The sequence below is a fragment of the Mobula hypostoma genome, chromosome 10 (assembly GCF_963921235.1).
Source record: "Mobula hypostoma chromosome 10, sMobHyp1.1, whole genome shotgun sequence".
Taxonomy (NCBI): Eukaryota; Metazoa; Chordata; class Chondrichthyes; order Myliobatiformes; family Myliobatidae; genus Mobula; species Mobula hypostoma.
The window spans coordinates 109,290,130-109,315,791 of NC_086106.1; the positions used below are offsets into that span (position 1 = coordinate 109,290,130).

Below are 25,662 nucleotides of genomic sequence, written 5' to 3' on the forward strand. Positions count from 1 at the left end.
GGGATATTGATGCCAAAGTAGTGGTTAAATAAGTTTCTAGATGAAAAATGCATTGTGATATGGGAAGAGAGTGAAAATGCAGTATTACTGATAAGCATTCATTTACATTCACATTGGCAGGGCAGAGTCAAAGAGCTGAATGGCCCATTCCTGTTTTTTTTATATAACATGGATTTGATGGGCTGAGTGGCCTCGTACTGTAACTATGATTTGAAGCTTTTTCACTGGGGTTAAAGTAAATTTGTTCAATGTGTTGATTAGTTAACCGGTGTTATAGCGATAAACAGCACTTTGCTATACATCTGGCAATAGGTTGTTTTGCTTCACAATATAATTAATCTACAGCTGTTCTGTATTTCAGACATTAGAAGCTTAATTCCTGGCAGTATTACTTTGGGGATGTAATTTGTCTGGGATAGATTGTTCTTAGTAATTAATACCATGCACATGTGGGTGAAATTATAGGGTTAATATTGTAACATAGCAGGTTAAATATATTTTTCTTTTAAATTTGATTTTTATGCAGAGGTAAAGATAAGAGGATAATTTGCTAAATTTGAAAAATTAGGCTGTATTTTCTGATTTAAATTATCAATTGAAGAGTGGAACATTTAAAGCTACACTGATTAAAGACACCAATTTACAAAGCCATATTAGAAACAGTTTTATGGTTCCAATGGAAGTCTGATTGTGAGGTATAAAACAATAGACTAGAGCTTTATTTTCACTGGCTGTCCCTAAGGCTGTCAATACAAATGGCTAATGTTTTGTCTGTCCTGACCTAATGTTGCAACTTGTGTACATTATTTTGTGCTGTATCAGTAACAGCAGAGAGGTATATCTCTGCATATAAAGAGCTGCAAGTACAAATCCTGATTTATATACAGATTTTTCACTTTTTAAAAAAGTAGCATGATTCTGAAGGCAAAACATTTAAAGAAAATTTTGATTACAGCAGAAATTGTTGCATCTAAATGCTTTTAGTGGGTTATTTTAAAATGGCAGGTTCTTTTCGCGTTATTTCAATTTTACAGAAAACAAATTGAGTCCTGCAGATTCACTAACAAGGAAGAGGCTGAAACTGAGCATTTCATCAACTAAATCACAGCTAACAGCCCATTCTGTTACAGATTTACCTTTGCAGGTTCTTAAAACATTATCATTGTGCACATTTAGAAATAGTGCAGGGTGTTGGACTAAGCACGAATAGACTCCACTGAGGGGGCAACAAATGGAGATAAGCTGAGAAATGATATCAGTTGGTCTTGCTTTGATTGGGAGGAATGCTTCTATAATGTATAAGTTGGGGTCAATTTAGTGACTGCAAAGAGGCATTTACAGTCAACATTAATTTTTAAAGAACTGAAAATTTTACTTAGTTTACTTGAGGAGACCTATATAAAGGAACTACCGGAGTATGGGTTTTTACAAAATATTCAGTGAAGTTAGGAAAATGAAGGCCATTGTATTGAAGTAAGTATAGATAGCTAAGTGAATGAGGGCATTTACATTGGAGGTAAGTGCACAATGATTCAGGTGAATGGGCAGAAAAGTAGTTTCATAAACACAAGCGATCCTGCAGAAGCTGGAAATCCAAAGCAACACACACACAAAATGTTGGAGGAACTCAGCAGGTCAGGCAATATCTGTGGGAATGAATGGTCAGCATTTTTAGCCGAGACCCTTCTTTGGGACTTAAGGAAAGGATGGATGGATGGATGGTGAGGATCTTTAATGAGGGATGCCGCTGTCTTGAGGCACTGCCTTTTGAAGGTATCTTCAGTGATAGAGAGGCTAGTGCCTATGATGGAACTGACTTTATCTAAAGCCTCTGCAGCTTTCTTTGATCCTGTTGAAGATTATATATTAGTACATTTTGAAAGGAAATAGTTAAAAAGGTATATGCTATGAACGCCAAAATACAGGGATGCTTGCTTTTCATTGCTGGGTGGAGGCAAACTGTGTAAGGTGAGATTGAAGAAAAATGGTCTCCTTCAATGCCCTGGGCTCTTTGATCACTGTTCATTTTAATTTCTTGTTTTGTTTTGGCCTTTTATTTTCTCTGCAGGTTACAATACAAATTAAAATATAAGCCTTTGTTTTAAAGTCAAACTACCATTTTACAAAGTATTAAGTTGACTTCTTGATGGCCACTTGTAGATGAATGTTCTAGAACAGTTGTGTTTCTATAGATGCAGCTAATTATGAAACGAATGGTTCAGTACTACCAAAATTCAACTGGATAACCTGTTTCGATACTGACCATAACCTTCAGAGTACAGCTGAAAACTAAGATCAGTATCAGAATCAGAGTTAATATCACTGGCATATGTCGTCAAATGTGTTAACTTTACAGCAGTGGTACAATGAAATACATGATAAATATAGAGAGAAAAACTGAGTTACATTAAGTATATACATGTCTATTAAATAGTTAAAATAAGCAGTGCAAAATATCAGAAATAAAAAAAGTAGTGAGATAGTGTTCATGGGTTCACTGTCTGTTTAGAATTCGGATGGCAGAGGGGAAGAAGCTATTCCTGGATCACTGAGTGTGTGTCTTCAGGCTTCTGTACCTCCTTCCCAATAGTAACATTGTGAAGAGAGCATGTCCTGGGCAGTGGGGATCCTTAATGATTGATGCTGCCTTCCAGTGGCACTGCTTCTTGAAGATGTGTTGAATACTGTGGAGGGTAGTATCCATGATGGAGCTGACTATTTTTACCTGAGATCCCAAAAAGCTGATTAAGCTAGATTTTGTTCTTCATTTGAGGATTTGGCAAGAATTACTGAACAAGTTTGATTCCTAAAAGAATCGGTTAATAATTATGAATATAAAGAATATTATTCTGTTCACGATTAAATTGTAGGTGATGGGAAATGGTACAGAAACATTGATTACTATCGGATGGATGGATCCACAAGTGCACAAACAAGGAAAAAGTGGGCTGAGGAGTTCAATGATGAAACAAATGTCAGGTATTAAAATCCAAAAAGTTTTTTTTCTGACATTAAAAATCTGCAAGCAACTGGTTCATTTTTACAAATGTATAAATTAAAATGCTAGAAAGAAATGTTAAAATGATCCTCAATAGTTCTTCAGAAACTTTAAATTGTTGTTCACTGGTTACAGAGTACTTAAGTTAATTGTAGTACTTAGGAATGCATATTTAATAAATTTGGATAGCTCAATAATTCAGATGTCTAGAGCACTAGAGGTTGAGTGGTGATCTGATAAAATTAGAGAGTAATAGGTGGGTACATGGTTTCTCTTTTTCCCCAGGGTGGAAATGTCAAAAAGCTGGAGGTCATGGGTTTAAAGTGCAAGGGGAAAAGTTAAAGGAGATTTGTAAGGCAAGTGTTTTACACAGTGTGATAGATGCTAGGTATGAGGTACTGGGGAGGTGGTAGAAACAGATACAACAGCAATATTTAAGAGGCATTTAGATGTCACATTAACAGGCAGGAAAGGAGGGGTGTGGATCCCATGCAGGCAGATAGAATTAGTTAAATTTGGTATCGTGGTCATGCAGATATGGAGGACTGAAGGGCCTGTGCTGTACTTTTCTATAAAAACTTGAGCATTGTTAAAATGACATGCTGAACCTGTTCAAATCACACTTGGGTAAACAGTTTGAATATCTGATGCTTATTTTAGTTATATAGCATGCCTTGAGCCCAACTCGCCCTTGCCAATGAATGTGCCTTCCTGAAAATAGTCTCATTTGCTTGCATTTGCCACATATCCCTTATAAATCATATCCATGAACCTGTTCAAATGTATTTTAAATGTTATAGTTATATCCACTTCTACCCCTTCTCCCTGGTAAACTCATTCCATTTTATCCACCACCGAGTTTTCTGTTTCTATTATGTATAGCAATAGTTATGCTTTGTAAATGACAATACATATGATTAAACTACTCATTCCCATGTACTTAATTGAAAATTTGAATTGGGGTTATATTTTTCCCTCTCCCTTCTAGTGATGTTGCGAAGGGGTTGGTGTTGGGACCAATTCTTTTTATGTTGTATATCAATGATTTAGGTGACGGAATAGATGGCTTTGTTGCCAAGTTTGTAGATGATATGAAGATTGGTGGAGGGGCAGGTAGAGTTGAGGAAATAGGTAGGCTGCAGAAGGACTTAGACAGATTAGGATAATGGGCAAGAAAGTGGCAAATCAAATAATATGCCCTGGGGCGGCTCTAGCACCCCAGGGCATATTCAAAACCCGGACTCCAGCAACGACCATGGACACCTTCAAGCGATCGCGCAACCACCAACTGCGACTCCAGGCTGGGTCTTCACGTGCTGCTATTGTGACTCCCATCTCCCCTTCCCCCACCACCACTCTGCAACCCCGTCTCCCTCAGATCCCACCATCAGCTCCTGGGCCCTCAGAGGCTCCATCTTCCTCTCACCCCAACCCTCCCCTCTCCACTGACACCACCAGCCTCCCTCCCCCTCCCCCCTCTGATCCGAGCTCTCATCCGCGCCGGGTCTTTACTATCCCCTCCGACCTTCCACTCTCTGAGGCAGAGCGCTCTGTCCTCAGTAAGGGCCTTACCTCTGTCCCCCTTCGCCCACACCTCAGCGAGTTCCGCGTTCGCCATGATGCGGAACTCTTCTTCCGCCGGCTCCGTCTTCGAGCCTACTTCTTCGGCAAGGACTCTCCCACCCCCACCGATGACCCCTTCTCTGGTCTTCAACCCTCCTCCTCTTCATGGACACCCCGCTCTGGTCTTCTGCCTGCTCTGGATCTCTTTATTGCTAACTGCCGACGGGACATCAACCGTCTCGACTTCACCACACCTTATTCCCATTCCAACCTCACTCCTTCCGAACGCTCTGCTCTCCACTCCCTCCGCACTGATCCTAACCTTACTCTAAAACCCGCCGATAAGGGGGGTGCTGTTGTAGTCTGGTGTGCTGACCTCTACCTTGCCCAGGCACAGCGTCAACTCATGGATACCTCCTCTTATTTACCCCTCGATCATGACCACACTAAGGAGCACCAGGCCGTTGTCTCCCACACCATCACCAACTTTATCAGCTCAGGTGATCTCCCATCAACTGCTACCAACCTTATAGTTCCCACACCCCGCACTTCCCGTTTCTACCTCCTACCCAAGATCTACAAACCTGCCTGCCCAGGTAGACCCATTGTCTCAGCTTGCTCCTGCCCTGCCGAACTCATTTCTGCATACCTCGACACTGTTTTATCCCCCCTTGTTCAATACCTTCCTACTTATGTTCGTGACACTTCTCACGCTCTGAATCTTTTCAATGATTTTAAGTTCCCTGGCCCCCACCACTTTATTTTCACCATGGATATTCAGTCCCTATATACCTCCATCCCCCACCAGGAAGATCTCAAAGCTCTCCACTTCTTCTTGAGTTCCAGACCTAACCAGTTCCCCTCTACCACCACTCTCCTCTGTCTAGTAGAATTTGTCCTTGGTCTTAACAATTTCTCCTTTGGCTCCTCCCACTTCCTCCAAACTAAAGATGTAGCCATGGGCACCCGTATGGGTCCTAGCTATGCCTGCCTTTTTGTTGGCTTTGTGGAACAATCTATGTTCCGTGCCTATACTGGTATCTGTCCCCCACTTTTCCTTCGCTACATCGACGACTGCATTGGCACTGCTTCCTGCACGCATGCTGAGCTCGTTGACCTCATTAACTTTGCCTGCAACTTTCACCCTGCCCTCGGAAGTTTACCTGGTCCATTTCTGACACCTCCCTCCCCTTTCTAGATCTTTCTGTCTCTATCTCTGGAGACAGCTTATCTACTGATGTCTACTATAAGCCTACGGACTCTGACAGCTACCTGGACTATTCCCTTTCCCACCCTGTCTCTTGCAAAATTGCCATCCCCTTCTCGCAATTCCTCCGTTTCCGCCGCATCTGCTCTCAGGATGAGGCTTTTCATTCCAGGATGAAGGAGGTGTCTTCCTTTTTTAAAGAAAGAGGCTTCCCTTTCTCCACCAGCAACTCTGCTCTCAAACACATCTCTCCAGTTTCACACACGTCTGCTCTCACCCCATCCTCCCACCACCCCACTAGGAATAGGGTTCCCCTTGTCCTTACCTACCACCCCACCAGCCTCCGGGTCCAACATATAATTCTCCGTAATTTCCGTCATCTCCAACGGGATCCCACCACCAAGCACATCTTTCCCTCTCCTCCTTTTCTGCTTTCTGCAGGGATCGCTCCCTACACGACTCCCTTGTACATTTGTCCCACCAATCTCCTGCCTGGCACTTATCCTTGTAAGCAGAACAAGTGCTACACATGCCCTTACACTTCCTCCCTCACCATTATTCAGGGCCCCAGACAGTCCTTCCAGGTGAGGCGACACTTCACCTGTGAGTCGACTGGGGTGATATACTGCGTCCGGTGCTCCCGATGTGGCCTTCTATACATTGGCGATACCCGATGAAGGCTGGAAGACCGTTTTACTGAAACTGAACAGCTACGCTCTGTCCGCCAGAGAAAGCAAGATCTCCCAGAGGCCACATATTTTAATTCCACATCCCATTCCCATTCTGATATGTCTATCCACGGCCTCCTCTACTGTCAAGATGAAGCCACACTCAGATTGGAGGAACAACACCTTATATTCCATCTGGGTAGCCTCCAACCTGATGGCATGAATATTGACTTCTCTAACTTCCGTTAATGCCCTTCCTCCCCTTCACACCCCATCCCTTATTTATTTAATATATTTTTTATATTTTCCCCCCCCCCTCTTTTTTTGTTTTCTCTTTTTCTTCCTCTGTCCCTCTCACTATAACTCCTTGCCTGCTCTCCACCCTTCCGGCTCCCCTTCCCCCTTCTCTCTCTCCCCAGGCTCCCCATCCCATGATCGTCTCCCTTCTCCAATCTGGTATCCCTTTTGCCAATCAACTTTGCGGTTCTTAGATCCACTGCTCCCCTCCTGTCTTCTGCTTTCATTTCGGATCTCCCCCTCCCCCTCCCACTTTCAAATCTCTTACTATCTTTTCTTTCAGTTAGTCCTGACGAAGGGTCTCAGCCCGAAACGTTGACTGTACCTCTTCCTCGAGATGCTGCCTGGCCTGCTGCGTTCCACCAGCAATTTTTGTGTGTGTTGCTTGAATTTCCAGTATCTGCACATTTCCTCGTGTCTGCGAATCAAATATAATGTTGGAAAATGTATGGTGATGCACTTTGGTAGCAGAAATAAATGTACAGGTTATTTTCTAAATGGGGAGACGATCCAAAAATCTGAGGTATAAAAGGACGTGGGAGTCCTTGTGTAGAACACCCGAAAGGTTAACTTGCAGGTTGTCGGTGGTAAGGAAGGCAAATGCGATGTTAGTATTCATTTCAAGCGGTCTAGAATACAAGAGCAGGGATGTGATGCTGAGGCTTTATGAGGCACTGGTGAGGCCTCACCTTGCGTATTGTGAACAATTTTGGGCTCCTCATCTAAGAAAGGATGTGCTGGCATTGACAGGATCCAGAGGAGGTTCACAGGGATGATTCCAGGAATGAAAGGGTTATCATACAAGGAACATTTGATGGCTCTGGGTCCGTACTTGCTGGAATTTAGAAGGATGAGGGGGGATCTCATTGAAACCTTTTGAATGTAGAAAGGCCTAGACAGTAGATGTTTCCTATGGGGGAGACTAGGACGAACATAGAAAATAGGTGCAGGAATAGGCCATTCGGCCCTTCAAGCCTGCACCGCCATTCAGTAGGATTGTGGCTGATCATCCAACTCAGAACCCTGTAACTGCCTTCTCTCCATACCCCCTGATCCCTTTAGCCACAGGGGCTATATCTAACTCCCTCTTAAATATAGCCAATGAACTGGCCTCAACTGTTTCCTGTGGCAGAGAATTCCACAGATTCACCACTCTCTGTGGTGAAGAAGTTTTTCCTCATCTCTGTCCTAAAAGGCATCCCCTTTATCCTTAAACTGCAACCCCTCGTTCTGGACTTCCCCAACATCGGGAACAATCTTCCTGCATCTAGCCTGTCCAATCCCTTTAGGATTTTATACGTTTCAATAAGATCCCCCTCAATCTTCTAAATTCCAGCGAGTATAAGCCTAGTCGATCCAGTCTTTCATCATATGAAAGTCCTGCCATCTCAGGAATCAATCTGGTGAACCTTCTTTGTACTCCCTCTATGGCAAGAATTTCTTTCCTCAGGTTAGGGGACCAAAACTGCACACAATACTCCAGGTGTGGTCTCACCAAGGCCTTGTACAACTGCAGTAGTACCTCCCTGCTCCTGTACTCGAATCCTCTTGCTATGAATGCCAGCATACCATTCTGACAAGAAGGCACAGCCTCAGGATGGAGGGACGTCCATTTAAAACAGAGATGCAGAGAAATTTCTTTAGCTAGAGGGTGGTAAATTTGTGGAGTTTGTGACCACAGGCAGCTGTGGAGACCTGGTCACTGGGTGTATTTAAGGCGAGATTGAGTCTTGATTGGACACGGCATCAAAGGTTACGGGGAGGGGGCTGAGGAACGGGACAATAGGATTCAACCATGATTGAATGGCAGAGCAGACTCGATGGGCCAAATAGCCTAATTCTGCTCCTATATCTTTATGGTCTTATCTTCTTATTAAAAAAATTTGTTTCACTACTCTTGGGGATTTAATGTGATTCTTGAATTTTAACATCTCTGTGCAATCATTTCCTACAGAGGCCGTCTATTCATCATTTCCACGAAAGCTGGTTCACTGGGGATTAATCTTGTGGCTGCCAACCGTGTCATAATTTTTGATGCCTCCTGGAATCCATCTTATGATATCCAGAGCATCTTTCGTGTGTATCGTTTTGGACAGATAAAGCCCGTCTTTGTGTACAGATTCTTGGCTCAGGTAAAAAGTGATATATTTTTAAAGATTGTTTGAATAGAAATTATTGCATACAAATTCTTGAAATGATCAGAGGCTTTGATACTTTCCTAGTTTTTTCACAAAAATGAGTGCAAGGAGAGCTTTCCTCGTTTAATGTTTTAATATTGAGGAACTTTGTATCATCAGAAACACACGAGCACACTGAAGGAACCTAGCAGGTCCGACAGCATTTATGGAAAAGAATAAACTTGTCATTTTGGGCTGAGAGTCTTTATCATGAGTCTTGAAGAAGAGTCTCAGCTTGAAATGGCGACTATTTATCAACTCCATATCTACTGTCTGACCTTCCAAGTTCTAGCATTTTGTGTGTGTTGCTCTGGATTTCCAAAATCTGCAGAATGTCTTGAGTGTATCATCAGAAAACATTTTTTTTTCATTTGGTGCAAATAGACGAAAAGTTAGATTGTTGTCCTTTCCTCTGTGTATTTAGAATTAAATGAATTTAAATCTTCGTAAACATTAATGTTTTCCTATAAGGTATTCTTAAAATTTGCTGTAAGTCATTTTTTTCCTCCCCACACTTCATTTTTAAAATTGCTTTTCCTTCATTTTCCCTTTTATTGGGCTCCCTACTTGGGTATTCTTAGTTTAATATGTAGGTTATGAAATGCTACCCTCAACTAAATAGAAAATAGTATCGAATAGTACTTGCAACCTTGAAATAGAAAATACAGGTAAAGCAAGAGTAAAATAATCCTAAGTTTCACTATTAGATTCAGCTGGTAACTGTTTAACTTTGGCAGAGTTGAATTAGCTTTAGTTTACTTCCCTTATGAAATTGGCATAGGGGAGTCTGCTAAATTTGAAGTAATTTATGTGAAGATTGAGTACTACTGCAAATGATGTATTTTTAGGTTTTATGCGCTTCCAGGCATTTAGAAGGAATTTATTTTCTGGAGCTTATTTGCTCCTTTTTCGATTGTATCGAAATGATAGCAGAAAGCAGTGTGAAAGGGGTTGAACATGCGCTTATAGTGAACATGATTTCCCCGTACTCTTAAATTCCACATTTTGAACACTTCCCCTTAAATAACGCCTATATCGAGGTTCTTAAGTAGGCAAACAAGGGTAGAAAAAGTAATTTAAATTCTTCGTTTTTTTAAAACCTGTGTTAAACTTCTGTACAGTTGCAGTGTGTTAAGGAAGAATTTTCATCCTAAAATTATTAGCACATCTGTTTTTTAAAAAAATGCCTGAAATATTTGTGGCAATGTATTTTTAATTGTTTATTGCTCAGCATCATCCTATTCACTTGTATTTAATTTCTGGGTACCATGGGTAAATGAATTTATAATGAAACATGCCATTGATTCTTTTAGTAAAATGTCTTTGTGATGATTTGCTTCTCAAAGCAAACTGTGTTTCATTGTATTCTACAACTATACAGTTTTACCACATGTTATCCATCAATTAGCTGTGACTTGAACTAGCTGTAACTAATGGAAGCAAGACTTGACTCCATGAGTAAGATATTTTGTAAATGGTGTCAGGCAATAGCTACTGTTCCAAGAAGCATTCGAAAGATCTGAAGGGAAATCTATTCAAGCTCCAGCATCTGGCCTGTTTGTTTAACCCTCGCAGGAACTTATTCAGAAGTGACTTTGGAGTAATTGTCACACATCACATTTGATACTGATGCGCTTTGATATTTTGATTGGCTAAGTATGGCAGAAGTGAATTTGTAATGTGTAACAAAGTGCACTCGGCACACACACTCCATACGCACACACAGTCATTTCCCTTATCATTCTGCTGTTGGTGCATTGAGTGTAGGCACTTCAGCTTCTCCCTGGTATATTCTCATAATGGGTCCTAACCCAAGCTGATGCGCTTAGGGTGGCTTTATGGTGCGTTTCCTGCCGTACATGGTGGAATACTCCATTTCTTTAATAATGGGGATATGTAAATGTGTACATGTTGTTTGCATACCATATTTAAGGTAGATACCTTTGTTTATTTTGTAATATGTTTGTAGCTACATTGTGGGGTGCTTCATATTCCAATTCATGTGGGGCCTTAAGTTAACTTTGTTGGTAACTAAAGATGGCATGTCCTTGGGTTGAATAAAAGGGGGTTCATTGCCCTTCGTGAGTGAGAGATAGGGGCTGTGAGGAGTCCACACTGGACAAAAGTAGTATGGAGCTATTATGGTGTTTTCTGGAAGATATCTTTTTGTAGATATTGGCAGTTTCTTTGCTATTTTCACTAATTTTTGTAAGTTTGATTTTTGACGCACCTAATAAAGACCTTTGCACTAAAGTGCTAAGGGACTGCACTGTTTTTTCATAGGTTTATTGAAAGCATAATACCAACCTCTGGGTAAATAGCTTCTGTGATCACATGTCAATTGTGTGTTATAGATACCTCCATCTTGTTCAAACCTGCTCATTTCACTTCTTAGTATTTGAGGTCACTGAGAGGCTCAGGGACAAAGTCAGAGAACACATTGGCGCAACTTCTAAACAAGCAGCTCTTCTCTCTCTTGAGTCTGTGCATCTTTAAGTGCCGTCTGTTACTGAAGCACTCTATTCTTAGCTAGGTTGAAGCAGGATGAACTCTGGCATCTCTCTTCAGAATTTGTGTTCTTCCAGAGTACTTAATTTTGTTGAGTTGAGTTGAGTTTGAGAAGGAGCCCTAAATGGGCCGCCCGTTTGGAACTGGCTGTGCTGGACCTCTTCCATGTTCTCGGTGACATCCTTGACGCTGCTCTTGGAACTCTTGCCGGGTTTACTGGGCTCCTTGACCTTCTTGCTTTTATTCGGCATCCTGCTGCATTTGCTCTCCGGTCTCTAATTCCCTTCGTCCACTCGAGCTTACCACTGCCCAGTGACCAAAGAGAAAAAATGGCTGGAGTCACTTAGAACTTCAGTGCAAGGGTGTTTATTAAGTCTGTCAAAAATCAAACTTGCAAAATTTAGCAAAAATAGCAAAAAAAAAACTCCCAATATCTACAAAAATATATCTTCCAGAAAATGCCACGATAGCTCCATACTACTTTTGTCCAGTGTGGGCTCCTCACAGCCCCTATCTCTCACTCACAGAGGGCAATGAACCCCCCTTTATTCAACACTAGGACATACCATCTTTAGTTACCAACAAAGCTAACTTAAGACCACACAGGAATTGGAATATGATGCACCCCACAATGTACTTGCAATCATATTACAAAATAAAAATAAATACAGTGTACAAACAATATATACACATTTACCATTACTAAAGAAATTGAATATTCTGCTATGTATGGCAGGAAAGGCACCATAAAGCCAACCCGAGTGCATCAACCTGGTTTAGGACCCATTATGAGAACATACCGGGGAAGACATTGAAGTGTGTACATTCAACGCACTGACAGCAGAATAACAAGGCAATGTTTGTGTGTGTAAATGTGCTTGTGAAAAGAGCGCGTTTACCTAGTGCTCTCCATCACATAATGTATTACAGTTGAAATCCTACATGTAATTGTTTTCTCCAAGGCTGCTCAATCAAATAAGTGAAGCAAAATCTTTTCTGATAAGTCAATATTGCTATCAGGTAGACTGTGGAGGGCTTGTGCTTAGAGAGTATTTGAAGAAACATAAAATTCTATAATGCTTTTAAATACAGGGAACCATGGAGGAAAAGATTTATGATCGTCAAGTAACAAAACAGTCACTTTCATTCCGTGTAGTCGACCAGCAACAGATTGAACGTCACTTCACAATGAATGAGTTGACTGAACTCTACACCTTTGAACCAGATCAGCTAGATGATCCAAACTCTGAAAAGAAGAAGAAAAGAGATACTCCTGTTTTGCCCAAGGTTTGCTCCTTTCCTTATATCAATGTTCATCAATAAATATTTTTCATATTTGCATGTCATTCTCAAATAGGAAATCTTGATCAGGAGTTTCACTTGCATCTTATTATCTATCATTGACAGCAAGGTGCTTCTAGAGCAGAGGTTCTTAATCTTTCTTTTTTTCATACCATCAACCCCAACCAGTAAGCGAGAGGTCCATGGGAGCCCAGGTTGGGAACCCGTGATGTAGAGTGATGAGCTAGAAGAGCGAACAATGGAAAATGAAGGCGGGGTGGCCAAAGTATCTTTTCCATAGAGGTAGAGGGAATGATAGCCAAGGAAGAAGAGAGAGACACAATTAGGGGAAAGAAAAGATTAGACTGAAAGTAAAATGATGAGAAATATAAAGATTTCTTGGTGTTGGAAAGCTCCGTAAAAGAGCAAAGCAAAGGGAAGATGAAGTGGATGAAAATGAGAAGAGCAGAAGATTGAAGATGAAGAGTAAGGAAATTGCCAGTAAAATAAGTACAATTTAGACCAGGGTTGGTGAGATTAAATGAAATGGATAAGAAGCAACAACATACTGGTTGGAAATTGTTCTGGTGGCTGAATTAGATGAAAAGAAACAGGGTTGGATGGAAATGGAGAAGAATGATGTAAGGTTTGCAGAATCTTTCTTGTGGGAGATGTGCTGCCAGGCGTTTTTAATAGTTGACAGCTTGAGATTACTCTTTGGCACCGGGGTTGAAAAACCAATCCACTGTTTGGTTGGATAATAGCTGCCATCATGCTATGTTGGTTAGGTCACCCTTAAGTGCTACAATTGATGTCTGTGCATTATGCCAGATGTTTTACTAAGTATGGTGTACTTCAGATGAATTATAAATGTCGTAAATTTAAATTGATATTAACCACTATGCTTCTGTTAAGTCTATTGTCAAATGGCAGTTCAGATCAAGGACTGAAAATATAATTTAAATACTTTATATTTTAGAAATAATAGTAAAAGTTTTGTGGACTTCCTGCAATGTTCAGCTGTTGGTACTAAAATCCTGCTGTTTGTGCCTTTCAACTGAAGATAAAATGTCTGGCACTTCATCCGTAAATATTGTAAATTATTATTACATTGTCATACAGATATTTTGCAGTTAGCAGTAAATATAACTTGCAATAGCAAAAGTTTTAAATTGAGTAGTGTTTGTAATCAACCATTGGCTTATGGCATGCAAGATCTTAAATTGTAAAAAGGTTTTCAGAAAAGTGGCCTTTGAGGGTTTGCAGTGAAAATTTCAGAGAAAAATGAAGTTCTGTCTTGAACTGCTGCGAAGAAATTTCAGAGTGAAAGCCTTCTAGTTGCTGCATTTTACATAGTTTATATTTTTAGTTTATGTGTATTTATTTCGCAATACTATGCGGAGCAGGGCCTTCTAGCCCTTCAGGCCATGCTGCCCCAACAAAACAACCCCACAACCCCGATTAATCACAGCACAATTAACAATGACTAATTAACCTACCTGGTACGTCTTTGGACTGTGCAAGGTAACTAGAGGACCTGGAGAAAACCCACATGGTTCCACAGGCAGGACGTACAGAGACTCCTTACGGAATAGAACTTCAAACTACAGAATTCCCCAAGCTGTAATACTGACACGCTAACCATTACGTTACTGTGCTGTCACAGTTTGACCGCAGTATTCCTTTCCCACTTAAATCAAAAAATGTTAAGTTTATTATGCTAACGTTTATGATTATTATTATTATCGTGTTGCATTCAATGTATAGCACCAAACTTGGGGAAAGCACCACACCAGGCTTAGAACCTGGAATGCAGGGCGGGAATTGGTCCTTTGTCTGTGATGGCTCTGCAGGCCATGATGGCATTTAAACTGCACTTCGGCCTTCATGTGGTCTGTATCTTCATTCCCTATCTGTTCATAGCATGTCTAAGTGCCTCTTAAATATTGTTATATGTTCTTTCAATGCTTCCTCGACAACAGTTTTGTCTTTTTTTTAAATTCTCTGATAATTCTTGTTGCAGTTTGGGAGGACAAATCTGGGTAGGACTTGCACAATGAATGATAGGACACTGAGGTGTGTGGTAGAACAAAAGGTCTTGGGAAAATAGGCCCACTATTCTTTGACAATTGCTCACAGGTAGATAATGTCATAAAGAGAGCTTTTGGCATGTTGGCCTTCATAAATATGGACACTGAGTACAGGAGTTCGGATATTATGTTGGTGAGACCGAATTTAGAGTATTGTGTGCAGTTCTGGTCACTTACCTTAAGGAGATCTATCAGGAAGATAGAAAGATGAAATTTACAAGCACATTCCCAGGGCTTGAGGACTGGAATTACATGGATAAGTTGAAAAGATGAGGACTGTGTTCCCTGGAGTACAGGAGAATGAGGGGAGATCTTGTGAGTTTGTACAAAATTATATGGGGTATAGATAGGGTAAATTTATGTAGACTTTTTCCCCTTGGGGTGGGTACCGCTGGAACTAGAAATCTTAGGCTTAGGGTGAAAGATGAAATATTTAAGGAGAATCTGTGGGGGTTCTTATTCAGTCAAAGGGTGGTACAAATGTGGAATGATCTGCCAGTGGAAGTGGTAGGTATCGGTTCAATTGTAACATTTAAGTGAAGTTTGAATAGGTACATGGATGAGAGAAGTATGGAGGTCAATGGTTGGCCTGTAGGTAGATGGAACTAGGCAGAAAACCAGGCCAGCACAGATTACATGATTTCTGCCTTGTAGTGCTCTATGACTCTATTTACTGAAGAGATTTGTGTGGAGTGACTGGCAATTTTACCTTTGAAAATGTCATAACAGTGTGAACGAAAACTTGACTTTAAGACAGTATTCAAAATTTTAAGTGACACTTTTTTTGGATTCTTAAATTGCTGATAGTTTCTTGTAAGTTAGAATATTCTGTAGAACTACCTGTTAGTACACCACTGAACAGAGAATAAAGATGTAATTATGCTGCTGGATTTGATACAAAACAGTTTCAGGTGTGGATCATTGTAAGTGTTGATGTAATTCGGAAATTGATTCCAATCTGACTCCCAATCTTCGTAATATTGGAGATATGAAAAGCACATCTGGTCTCCCCATACTGTTTGAATTTGTACCAATTAATTTGTTGGTGACTTCATAAATTCCTTTTGAAATTGGCTTTGTGTTGTGAAAGTGTTTGTATCTTTTGAGTTCTCTGAACATGATAAATGAGCTGTGTAGAAAACAAGAGTTCCAAGCTTGTATCAAAACTCCAATATGAATCAACTTTGTTGCTAACTGCGGTACAATTTTTGTGATGCAGGAGTATAGTTCCAGTTAACTAGCTAGCTGCCTTAATTCTTTTAAGTTTACTAAAACATCTGAAAAGATGAAAATATTTCACAAAAATTCCCCCTTCACATATTACCAAGAACTGAGGAAAGCTCTCAGAGACAGTTTCCCTCCAATTTCCTCAGCATCACATAATTTATACAGTGCTCAATAAAAATTGAAAACTCTGGAGACCTCACTTCATTGATATAAAATGTTACTGTCTTGAAGGATCTGCTCTGCTATTAAATAAAAACTTGACCATGATCAACCGAAACCCAGTTTGAGCCAATGAGCAATTCTCTTGATGCATGTGTCAAGTTCAAAGGTGGATTTGGGTTGGGCTAGCCAGATTCTGAATAATTAGCGTGAGGTGGCCACTTTATTTGATATAGGAGTGAAACCCAATGTGGTCTTAAGCTGCTGTAGCCCTTCCACTTCAATATTTGATATGTTGTGCTTTCAGAGATATTTTTCTGCACACCACTTGTGGTTAGTTGAGTTACTGTGATCTTCCTGTCAGCTTGAACCAGTCTGGCCATTCTCTGACCTTTCAATAACAAGGTGTTTTCACCCACAGCATTGCCACTCATTGGATATTTGTTTTTGTTTTTTGCTCCATTCTCTGTAAACTCTAGAGTCTATTGTGTAGGAAAGTCCCAGGAGATCAGCAGTTTCTGAGATAGTCAGATCACATTTTTTCTCCATTCTGATGTTTGTTCTGAACAACAATTGAACCTGTTGACAATGCTGTGGAGGCCAAGTCATTCAGTATATTTAAAGCAGAAGTTGAAAAGTTCCTGATTAGTCAGGGTGTTAAAGGTTACAAGGGTGATGGGAAGGCAAGAGAATGGGGTTGAGACAGAGAATAAATCAGCCATGATGGAATGGTGGAACAGAATGGGCTGAATGGCCTAATTATGGTCTTGTATCTGCATGTTTTTGTGCACTGAGTTGCTGACACATGTTTGGCTGATTAGATATTTGCATTAACGAGCAGCTAATAAAGTGGCCTCTGAGTGTATTTACAAAGAGCAAGTTCAGCTCAACCTAACCAAGATCCGAAGATGCAGGAATGTAACTATCTCATTGAATATTCTAACACTACTGAAAAGAATTTTCACACACTCTTAACTCAAAATTAAGGGTTTTACTTGTTGAGGCCATTTTAAGTCTGTACTAAATCTGTGGTGTAATATAGGGAATGCTGGGGATGTGGTATGAGTTTTATGACAGCACTTGAATTGCTGTTTTTTTAAATTTTGATTTAAGGATTATATTTAAATAAAATCAAAGCACCAACAGAAATATGTTTGACAGGAAGATCTTTAAGAACCTTGAATTACAAGATGTTAAGGTGAAAAGTTGAATAAGATGAATAATATAATTTTGGGAAAAATATCTGCAACTGTCAGTCTAAAATGATACTAAATAGGCATTGATGTCTAACAAATACAAATCTAAAGATGGGAAAAAATAAAAGTAATGACTTTTTTGGTATCTTGATGATGTTGTAATTGTTAAGACAAAGTTGTTAATAAACTTTGAAGTGCCTTCTCCAGGATAAATGAAATATGATTTAACATATAACCTAGTCGTTATCAGTTGGTCAGTTAACTTAAGCTATTATATTCTGTTTATTATTGCATACAACTTTAAGGAGCTACTGCTCAAATAACAGCTAGTATAGAGCTTTCAGTGCTTTATGATCAAACATTAAGCACTTTTAACATTTTGATTGATTATGGGATGGGTACATTACCAGTTTGTGTCAGCCACATCAGTGGGTTTGGCGTTGTATTTGAGTCAGACTGGATAAGGATATTTATGTACCATATGACAATCTGGTCACCTCATGGTCACTGTAACTAAGACAAGCTTTTGTTTAAATTCCAAAGTTGATTTAATTGAATTATGTAACTTGAATTAATCTGATACCGATACCAGATTCGCGATCATCTACCATATGTAATACTTAGATATGTACAGTGGAGTAGGACTAATGGGATACATCGGAACCAGTACGTTTTGGCCCAATTAAGCAGCTATCCTAGTTAGGTGGTTTCATGGAAATAGTTTTTACAAAAAGACATTGAGTTGCAAATTATGTATTTTAATGAAGTACAGAACATATTAGAGCACTGCTGCAGTACTATAGAACTGTGTATTCTTAATACTTATCAGTGGCGGAATTAATCTGCTTCATGTTTTCTTTACTATAAATGAGCAAATTCAGTGCAGACACCTAGTGCAGGTAATGGACTGCCTTTGCACGATACTATTGACGATTCGATCAAATACTTTCTGGTTTCTAACTTGTTGAAGTAGTGAAATTGTTTCATTTTTCATTTTTTAAGCCTGAATGCTTGAAACCATAGTGAGTAAAACATTTCTGAATTATCTTCCTGCTTATTTCTCACGAACTATCAGTGACAAAAATCGCTGCTTTTGAACACAAAACACTCAACTGATGCTGTTTAAAAACTGTTTTCTTGAAGCACGGTTTTGTGTGTAGCCGCCATACAAGTATATGCAACTGATGCTATTTAGAAACTTTGGCAACAGTCTCCTGTCCCAATTAAGCAGCACAGTGTTTCAAATAAATGGAGGGAATCCCAGCTATTTTGTCGTTTAGCTTTCATCCTTTCAGAGTTGTCCCAAATAAGTGGTTGTCCTGATTAACCAATGGCCTAATTAACTGGAATCCACGAATAACCTATGAGCTTACATCAGTCAGTTCACTTTAGTCTGAGGGGGGAGAAAATACCAGTGGAAAGTGATTTGTAGTATATCGAAGTGGATAGTTTTACTCTTGACAGTATCTGAAGGTAGTTAGGAAAGTGGTTGAAAGGAAAGCTGAGTGAAATTGTATGTGAAGGCAGATCCTATCACTGTAGTCTGTGTTACTAAATGTCTGTGTGGGATGATGGAGAGATTTTGAAGATGGCAATGCAATAGAGGTAAAATACGTTGTTGTGAAGCCTGTTTCAGGACTTTCCATTTGTCATGAGTTTGATGGTTATGGAATATGAAAGGTTGAAGCTCCAACTTCTAGCCAGTCAGTTGGTTTTGAAATATGAAAGAACCATGAGATTTATCCCATTGTAAGTTTTATGTATTAACTCAAATACTATGTGCTCTTGTTTAAAAACCATAAACCTCATGCATGTGTTGTTTATTGTAATATTAATAACTCATTGTGAACTTGCTGCTCTTGGATTCAGCTCAAAGATTAGAAGCTTTTGCCTCACTCTGAACTTATGACTATATCTAGAAATCTGCTGTGTCAGGGAAGGGAAAAAACAGCTCTTGTTTGCATGGATAATTGTAGTACCACATTGTTGATCATAATGGCACCAATCAGATTGATCTAACCTGGATGTATCCTGGTAATTGGAGAACAAAGTAGCCATGTAACATATACCTCAGTTTTCCAACAGTGATCTCATTGTTTAATGTCACTGGCAATTTATAATCACTAATAGCAAATAGAACAGTATAGCTGAGGTAATTCTTTGTTGTTTAGATCATAATGGTTGATAATTTTAATTTGCAGCAAAGTAATAGTGATTATAGTTGGAGAGCTTTGAATAATATCAGTATGATTTATCTTAATGAACAATGTATCTCAAGTTCACAATTCCATAACATGCATTAGTATGGTAGAAAATTGTCACTGAATTGAAGCAGATGGAAGCTCATTGACTTGTGAAATTTCATTATTTGTTTACTGGAGCTGGGGTTTATAAGGCTTGTGTAAATTATGGAGTTCTGTTGGGTGGGAAGTCCAGAGAAATAAGTCTTATTTCCTTCTCAGGTTGACAAGTTTTATTGCCTGACCCTGGTTGTACTAGGTCAAGGTCATAAAACTGATCAATCTGAAGGAAATCAAGTGGCAGAGGAGATTGCCTTCAAGGTCCAAATATCTAAATTTTAAGCTAATATTCAGTGTAAATTCAAGGCAAAAGTGTACATAGATGCATTCGTGATAACTGAGCAGGTCAAGCAGTATTTGCATGTGTTTGGGGTATGGGGAGAGGGTTGTCAACTATTCAAGTCAGAACCCTGCATCAGGGCTTTACCCCCCTCTCCCAGAACCAACCCCCCACCCCCCACCACAGATGATACTTGCCTACTGAGTTCCTCCAACCAATCTGATTTTTTGCTCCATATTCCAGCGTCTATAGCACCGACAAATGAAATATGTTATTGATAGACACTGGAAGTAATCCTGATGTCAGTTTTAGAAATTAGCAAGAAATCAAACATTGCACCCCATGCTAATTTTTTTTTTAAACTTTTGCCTGTCTAGCAGAACTCATTGGAATTCTTTCACGTGGAATGAAGCCACTTAGGTGTCATACGAATGCAGTATCCAAAGCAGAAGCAGGAATAGCCCATTTTTGACAGGATGCTGCTCCACCATTTATTAATATCATGACTAATTCACCACATTCTTGCTTTGACTAGATACCTCCAAATTTCTGTAACATCTAAAATCTGTGTCCATTCTGTCAGTGTACTTTCTGACTTCCTGAAATGCCAAGTGAAGAAATAAGGTTGTGGGAAGTAACAGATTCTACTGGACAAGTTGGACTGATGAGCTCTATAGTGGGGTATGGTCAAGTGTTTACTGATTTGTTGCTGCAAATTGGATCATAGTTTATGCAAGTTTACTCATAATACAGTGCTGGGGTTGGTGAAGGGAGCAAAGTGATTGAAAAGGAATATAGAAAGTTTATTCACTTAAGAAATATTTGTTAATTGGAGATCAACAATTAAATGTAAGCTTTGAGAAAGATTTGATGCTCGTGAATAAATCACAATGGTAGTGTGCAGGTATAAAACATAGAAAAACAAATGTTAGAGTCATAGAATCATAGATAGTACAGCACAGAAATGGGCCCTTTGGTCCATCTAGTCCATGCCAAATCCATTTAAACTGCCTACTCCCGTTGACCTGCACTGGGACCATGGCCCTCGATACCTCTACTATCCATGTACCTATCCAAACTCCTCTGAAATGTTGAAATAGAGCTTGCGTGCACCACTTGTGCTGGCAGCTCGTGCCACATTCTCATGACCCCCTGAGTGAAGAAATTTCCTCTCTGGTTGTAGTCCCACCCAACCTCAGTGGAAAAAGCTTGCTTGCTTTTACCCTATCTATATCTATATCCCTTAAAATTTTGTATATCTCTATCAAATCTCCTCTCAATCTTCTATGTTCCAAGGAATAAAGTCCTAACCTATTTAAACTTTCCTTTTAATTGAGGTTCTCCAGACCCAGCAACATCCGTGTAACTTTCCTCTTAATAATGCTGTGGTGGTCAAGTCATTGAGTATACTTAAAGGGGAGTTTGAAAAGTTCTTGATTAGTCAGGGTGTCAAAGGTTTAGGAGCTGGTGGAAGGCAGGAGTTATGGGGTCAAGGGGGATACTAAATCCCACTACATGTTGGGCTATGGTGGGACCACACTTGTGCGGTTTATATATGGTTTCAAGCTTTATCTGAGGAAGAATAAACTTTCCTGGCAGTTCAACAGTTTTTCTCACCTGATAAAACTGAGAAAGTGAATAGATTGGGCGTATTCTGTGGTGCTCAGAAGAATGAGTTCATCTAAACATGATGCTGACCAAGTAGATGCTGAGAAATTACGTTCTATAATGAGAAAGTCTAGAACAAGGGGCATTGTTTCAAATCAAATGGTCACCAATTTTGTGACTATGATCAGAGTAATTTCTTCAGCTGGTGGTATCTAAACTTTGGACTAAACTACCTTGAACAGTTGTGAATGTTTTGTCTATGAGTGCATTCATAACTGAGAAGTTTTTTTTTTGAAATCTAACAAAGAGATTAGGCAAGCAGTGTAGCATAGCTGCTGGAGTTAATGCCCACAGCTCTAGCAACCAAGTTCAGTCCTGATCCTTAGTGTTCTCTTTGTGGAGTTTCCATGTTCTTGCATAGATTTCCTACAGGCTCTCAAAGATTCCTGCCATGGCCCAGATTTTTAAATGGAGATTAACAATTGATTGTAAATTTTTAGGAAGATTAAATGTGGATCTCTATGATTGATTGACAATTATAAATTGCCTCCAGTGTAGGGGAGTGGTCTAAAACTCCTGGTAAGATGAGGGGTTGGCATGAGAGTTGATTTAATGTAGGGAACATAAGTTACTGTAGTATATGTACATATAATTTCCTACACATTTTAAATTATAAACAAAGATGTTAGCTAATAAGGATAGCGACTTAATTTGTCTTTAAAATTTAGAAAATCAAATTGAATATTTACTAAGCTGAAAAGGCTAGAAGCATCAATTTCTCTATACTTAAAGTTATTCAGAAACAATTGAGTTTTTTTCCACATTTGTGAATTGCGGATGTTGCCTGCTTTTAATATCCATAAAAACTAGTCTTGGCAGAACTATTTAATTTGTTTTCCATCTTAAGCAAAGTTGTGTTAACTAAAGACACAAACTTCTCTACATTTCAGAAATGCAGGGGAAGGAATAATTGAGAGTTGGTCTTAGGCAATAATGCTATAGATGCCTGCTTATTCTCAACATATGATACTGGCAGTTTCACTTGATTGTTTCTCGAAAGCATGGGTCCAATGAGCACTGACTTTTAATGGTAATCTCAACAAAGAAAAATTCAATACTCTATCCTTGGCTATTGTGAAGAAATCAAGTAAAATGGTTATTAAGTTTGTGTTTTGATCAAATGATTTCTTATAAATTTATTGTTTTAAGATGTTATTAATTAATTCCTTGACCAGTACTGCTGAAACTTCTGTTAAGTTTCAACAAAATGATTTGCTTTGATTTAACATGCAGTGGGATATTGGAACTTAGGGGATTTTTTTTAGTTTTATTTTGCCTTCTACATATTTAAAAAATTTGATGTTTGAAATTGTGGTTTAAACTCTGATTAATTTAAATTTTCAATCAGTGTAAATTGTAAGGCCTAATTACTATATTGATACCATGAATGACCCGTTATTTTGGTTTTGTGAAGAGAGTGCAGTGTTCTAATTTCTGACATTTCTCACAGTATAAACAATTCATATTTCTTGAAAAAAGTGCCATACAGCTCTGAAGTGATGTAAGAATTGAATATATATTTGAAGGAGCTTTCACTTTTCATCACCCCCTGTCCAGAAAATGAGAAAGCTTGGACAAAAAAAAACAAACCACAGTTGGATGTAATCTGAACCAGATTTCATGACAATATTGGCAGAGTAGGCAGGTATTGTGTTGCACAATGTTGATTTTGTCTCCAGAGGTGTTAGTATGGGTACATAAAGAAATTCTTGCAAAGTGTTTATTTTTATAATTGCATACATTTTCCTGTACATGCAGTGACCATTACAAACAAATTTATGTTTCCTACCAAGGCATTAATTGTTTTGCAAATGGGTAAAATGTTAATGTTTTTCCTGTTTGTCAGAATATCTGAAACTTCATCAATTCACGTGACGGAGTATTGCGCACTTTCAGATTATCATTTGTGTAGCCACTCAATGATGTGGAGTGGGCATTTTTGATATCGATACTGAAACTTATTTGTCAGCCATTCTTGGGACACAGTTTATTGGCTCAAATCTTTTTGGTAGATGAAAGCAAGCTCAGGACCATTGCATATGTGCTGCCAAACATGGGAAATGTTGAACTGGGGAAAAATTTGAGATCATTTGTCTGCATGCAATGGGATGAAAGGAGGCAAAGTTACTATTTTATTTCAATTTAGTTAAATAGTCTTAAATACGTTTTAGTGTTTTAGATTTTCTTCTTTTGAATAGTTTTTAAAATGTTACTGAATGTCAAAGATATTTAAATACTGGTAAATAACCCTCAGCTTTGACAGCAGGCCAAATTGGCTAGAGCTTTGCTACCTGCCAACCCTTTCTCATGTTCACTGTGCATTTGAAGTCCTGTTGAAACTCAAGACGTAATCAGAATCAAGGAGACAGTGGGCTCCCAAAGTTCTCAACATCTGAAGGTCATGGGCCACAGGCCAAGCCAATAAGATATATTGACCCATGTGAAGTCCTCAGGACAAATTGAATTTGAAGTGGGGGTTCCTCTATAGAGACATTTTTTTAGAATTACTTCTGAACATTCTTTGATTTATGGGAAATAAATATCCTACTGGTTGACCAAAATTGATCACTGTAAGCTAAGATACATTGAAACCATCTAGTCTGGCAGTCATAGAAAATCCAGACCACAGAAATTGCCCCTATCACCATCTTCTGAGCAGAAGTTCATTTTGCAAATAGATGCTCACTAAGCTGTGTAAGGGTTTTTATAATTATCTGTGACCTGAAGTTTCTGTAAGTTAGAAATGCTGTTTGCTGAGGTAGCAAAAGTTGCATTGATATGTTAATTAGCTGCCAATTAGTGCAGACCTTGGTTAATTTTAGAATGTAGTTAGAATTTATTAGTGTGGTTCTGAACTACAGATTTAAAACATCCCCAGTTACAGGAGTCGCCAGACCAAAGGGTTTCAACCTGCAGTTGGTGAATAAATCAGGACAAGTAGGAAGATCGTCACCATCAGAGAGAAGTGACCTGAAACATGTTTGATTCTATTTTCTGAAGTACAGCATCCTCTTTAGTGCACGTGCAACATTGATTAAATTTCTTGTGCAGTTTGTTTATAGACTGATCTATGCTTTTGAAAATATTCCTTATGCACATTTACTATACCACCTTCTTGTCTAAGCCCATGAATTCCTTTATTGATATTTTTAAAAAAGATTGAACCAATAGGCATTTAGTCCCACATGTTTAAATATTTAATAGGAAGGTTTATCCCAATGCCACTTTCCTGCAGCAACTCAATAGTCCTTGATTCCCTTAATACAGGGGACCCCAACCTTTTTTGCATTGCAGACCAGTTTAATATTGACAATATTCTTGCAGACCAGCTGACCTGGGGGTGGGGGGGGGTGGTGGGTAGGGTTCCCAACGGATAAGAGTAGCAGTCAAATACGTTGGGTTTAGCCTGAGAAAGATTACAATGACCATGAATCCTTGTGTGGGCACCAGTGCGCATGCGTTACTTGCCGATTTTCCCCCCCCCCCACCCCCAACAAATGTTTTTTAGCGATTCTGTTCAGGGGGCGGGAGGTGTTAATCACGACCGGAATATAGGTGATAAGTGGCTAATACACTCAATTTCGTTTCTAAAAGGGTTTATCTAATGAATTTAATATTAAACACACGGCATATTTTCCTCGCATGAATATAATGATAAGTCAATTATCAGGGGAGGACAGGGGAGCTTGAAGTAAGTGTTGAACAAACTTCCAGTAGAAATGGCGGAGGCAGGTTCAATATTATCCTTTAAAGAAAAATTGGATAGGCATATGGACAGGAAAGGAATGGAGTGTTATGGGCTGAGTGCAGGTCGGTGGGACTAGGTGAGAGTAGCATTCAGCACAGACTAGAAGGGCAGAGATGGCCCGTTTCCGTGCTGTAATTGTTATATGGTTATATAAGTCAATAGCATCATAACATTTTAAGTAACATTTGGATATTAAACACACAGCAAATATTTTCCCCGTATGAACATATAAAATCATTGCAACACACCAATATCACTGAATCAGTGGGAGCCCTGGGCTTGTTTTCATGCAACA

At 39.2% G+C, this 25,662-nt stretch overlaps 1 protein-coding gene across 6 annotated transcripts in view; it reads left to right on the plus strand.

The window, feature by feature from the left end:
- Nucleotides 1-25,662, plus strand: part of atrx (ATRX chromatin remodeler) — a 212,591-nt gene that overhangs the window by 169,068 nt on the left and 17,861 nt on the right. For all 6 annotated transcript variants that reach the window (XM_063061026.1, XM_063061022.1, XM_063061025.1 and 3 more), the window contains 3 exons: nucleotides 2,871-2,979; nucleotides 8,688-8,865; nucleotides 12,511-12,705. In XM_063061026.1, the coding sequence (XP_062917096.1) occupies nucleotides 2,871-2,979; nucleotides 8,688-8,865; nucleotides 12,511-12,705 (482 nt within the window). The remainder of the gene's footprint in view (nucleotides 1-2,870; nucleotides 2,980-8,687; nucleotides 8,866-12,510; nucleotides 12,706-25,662) is intronic.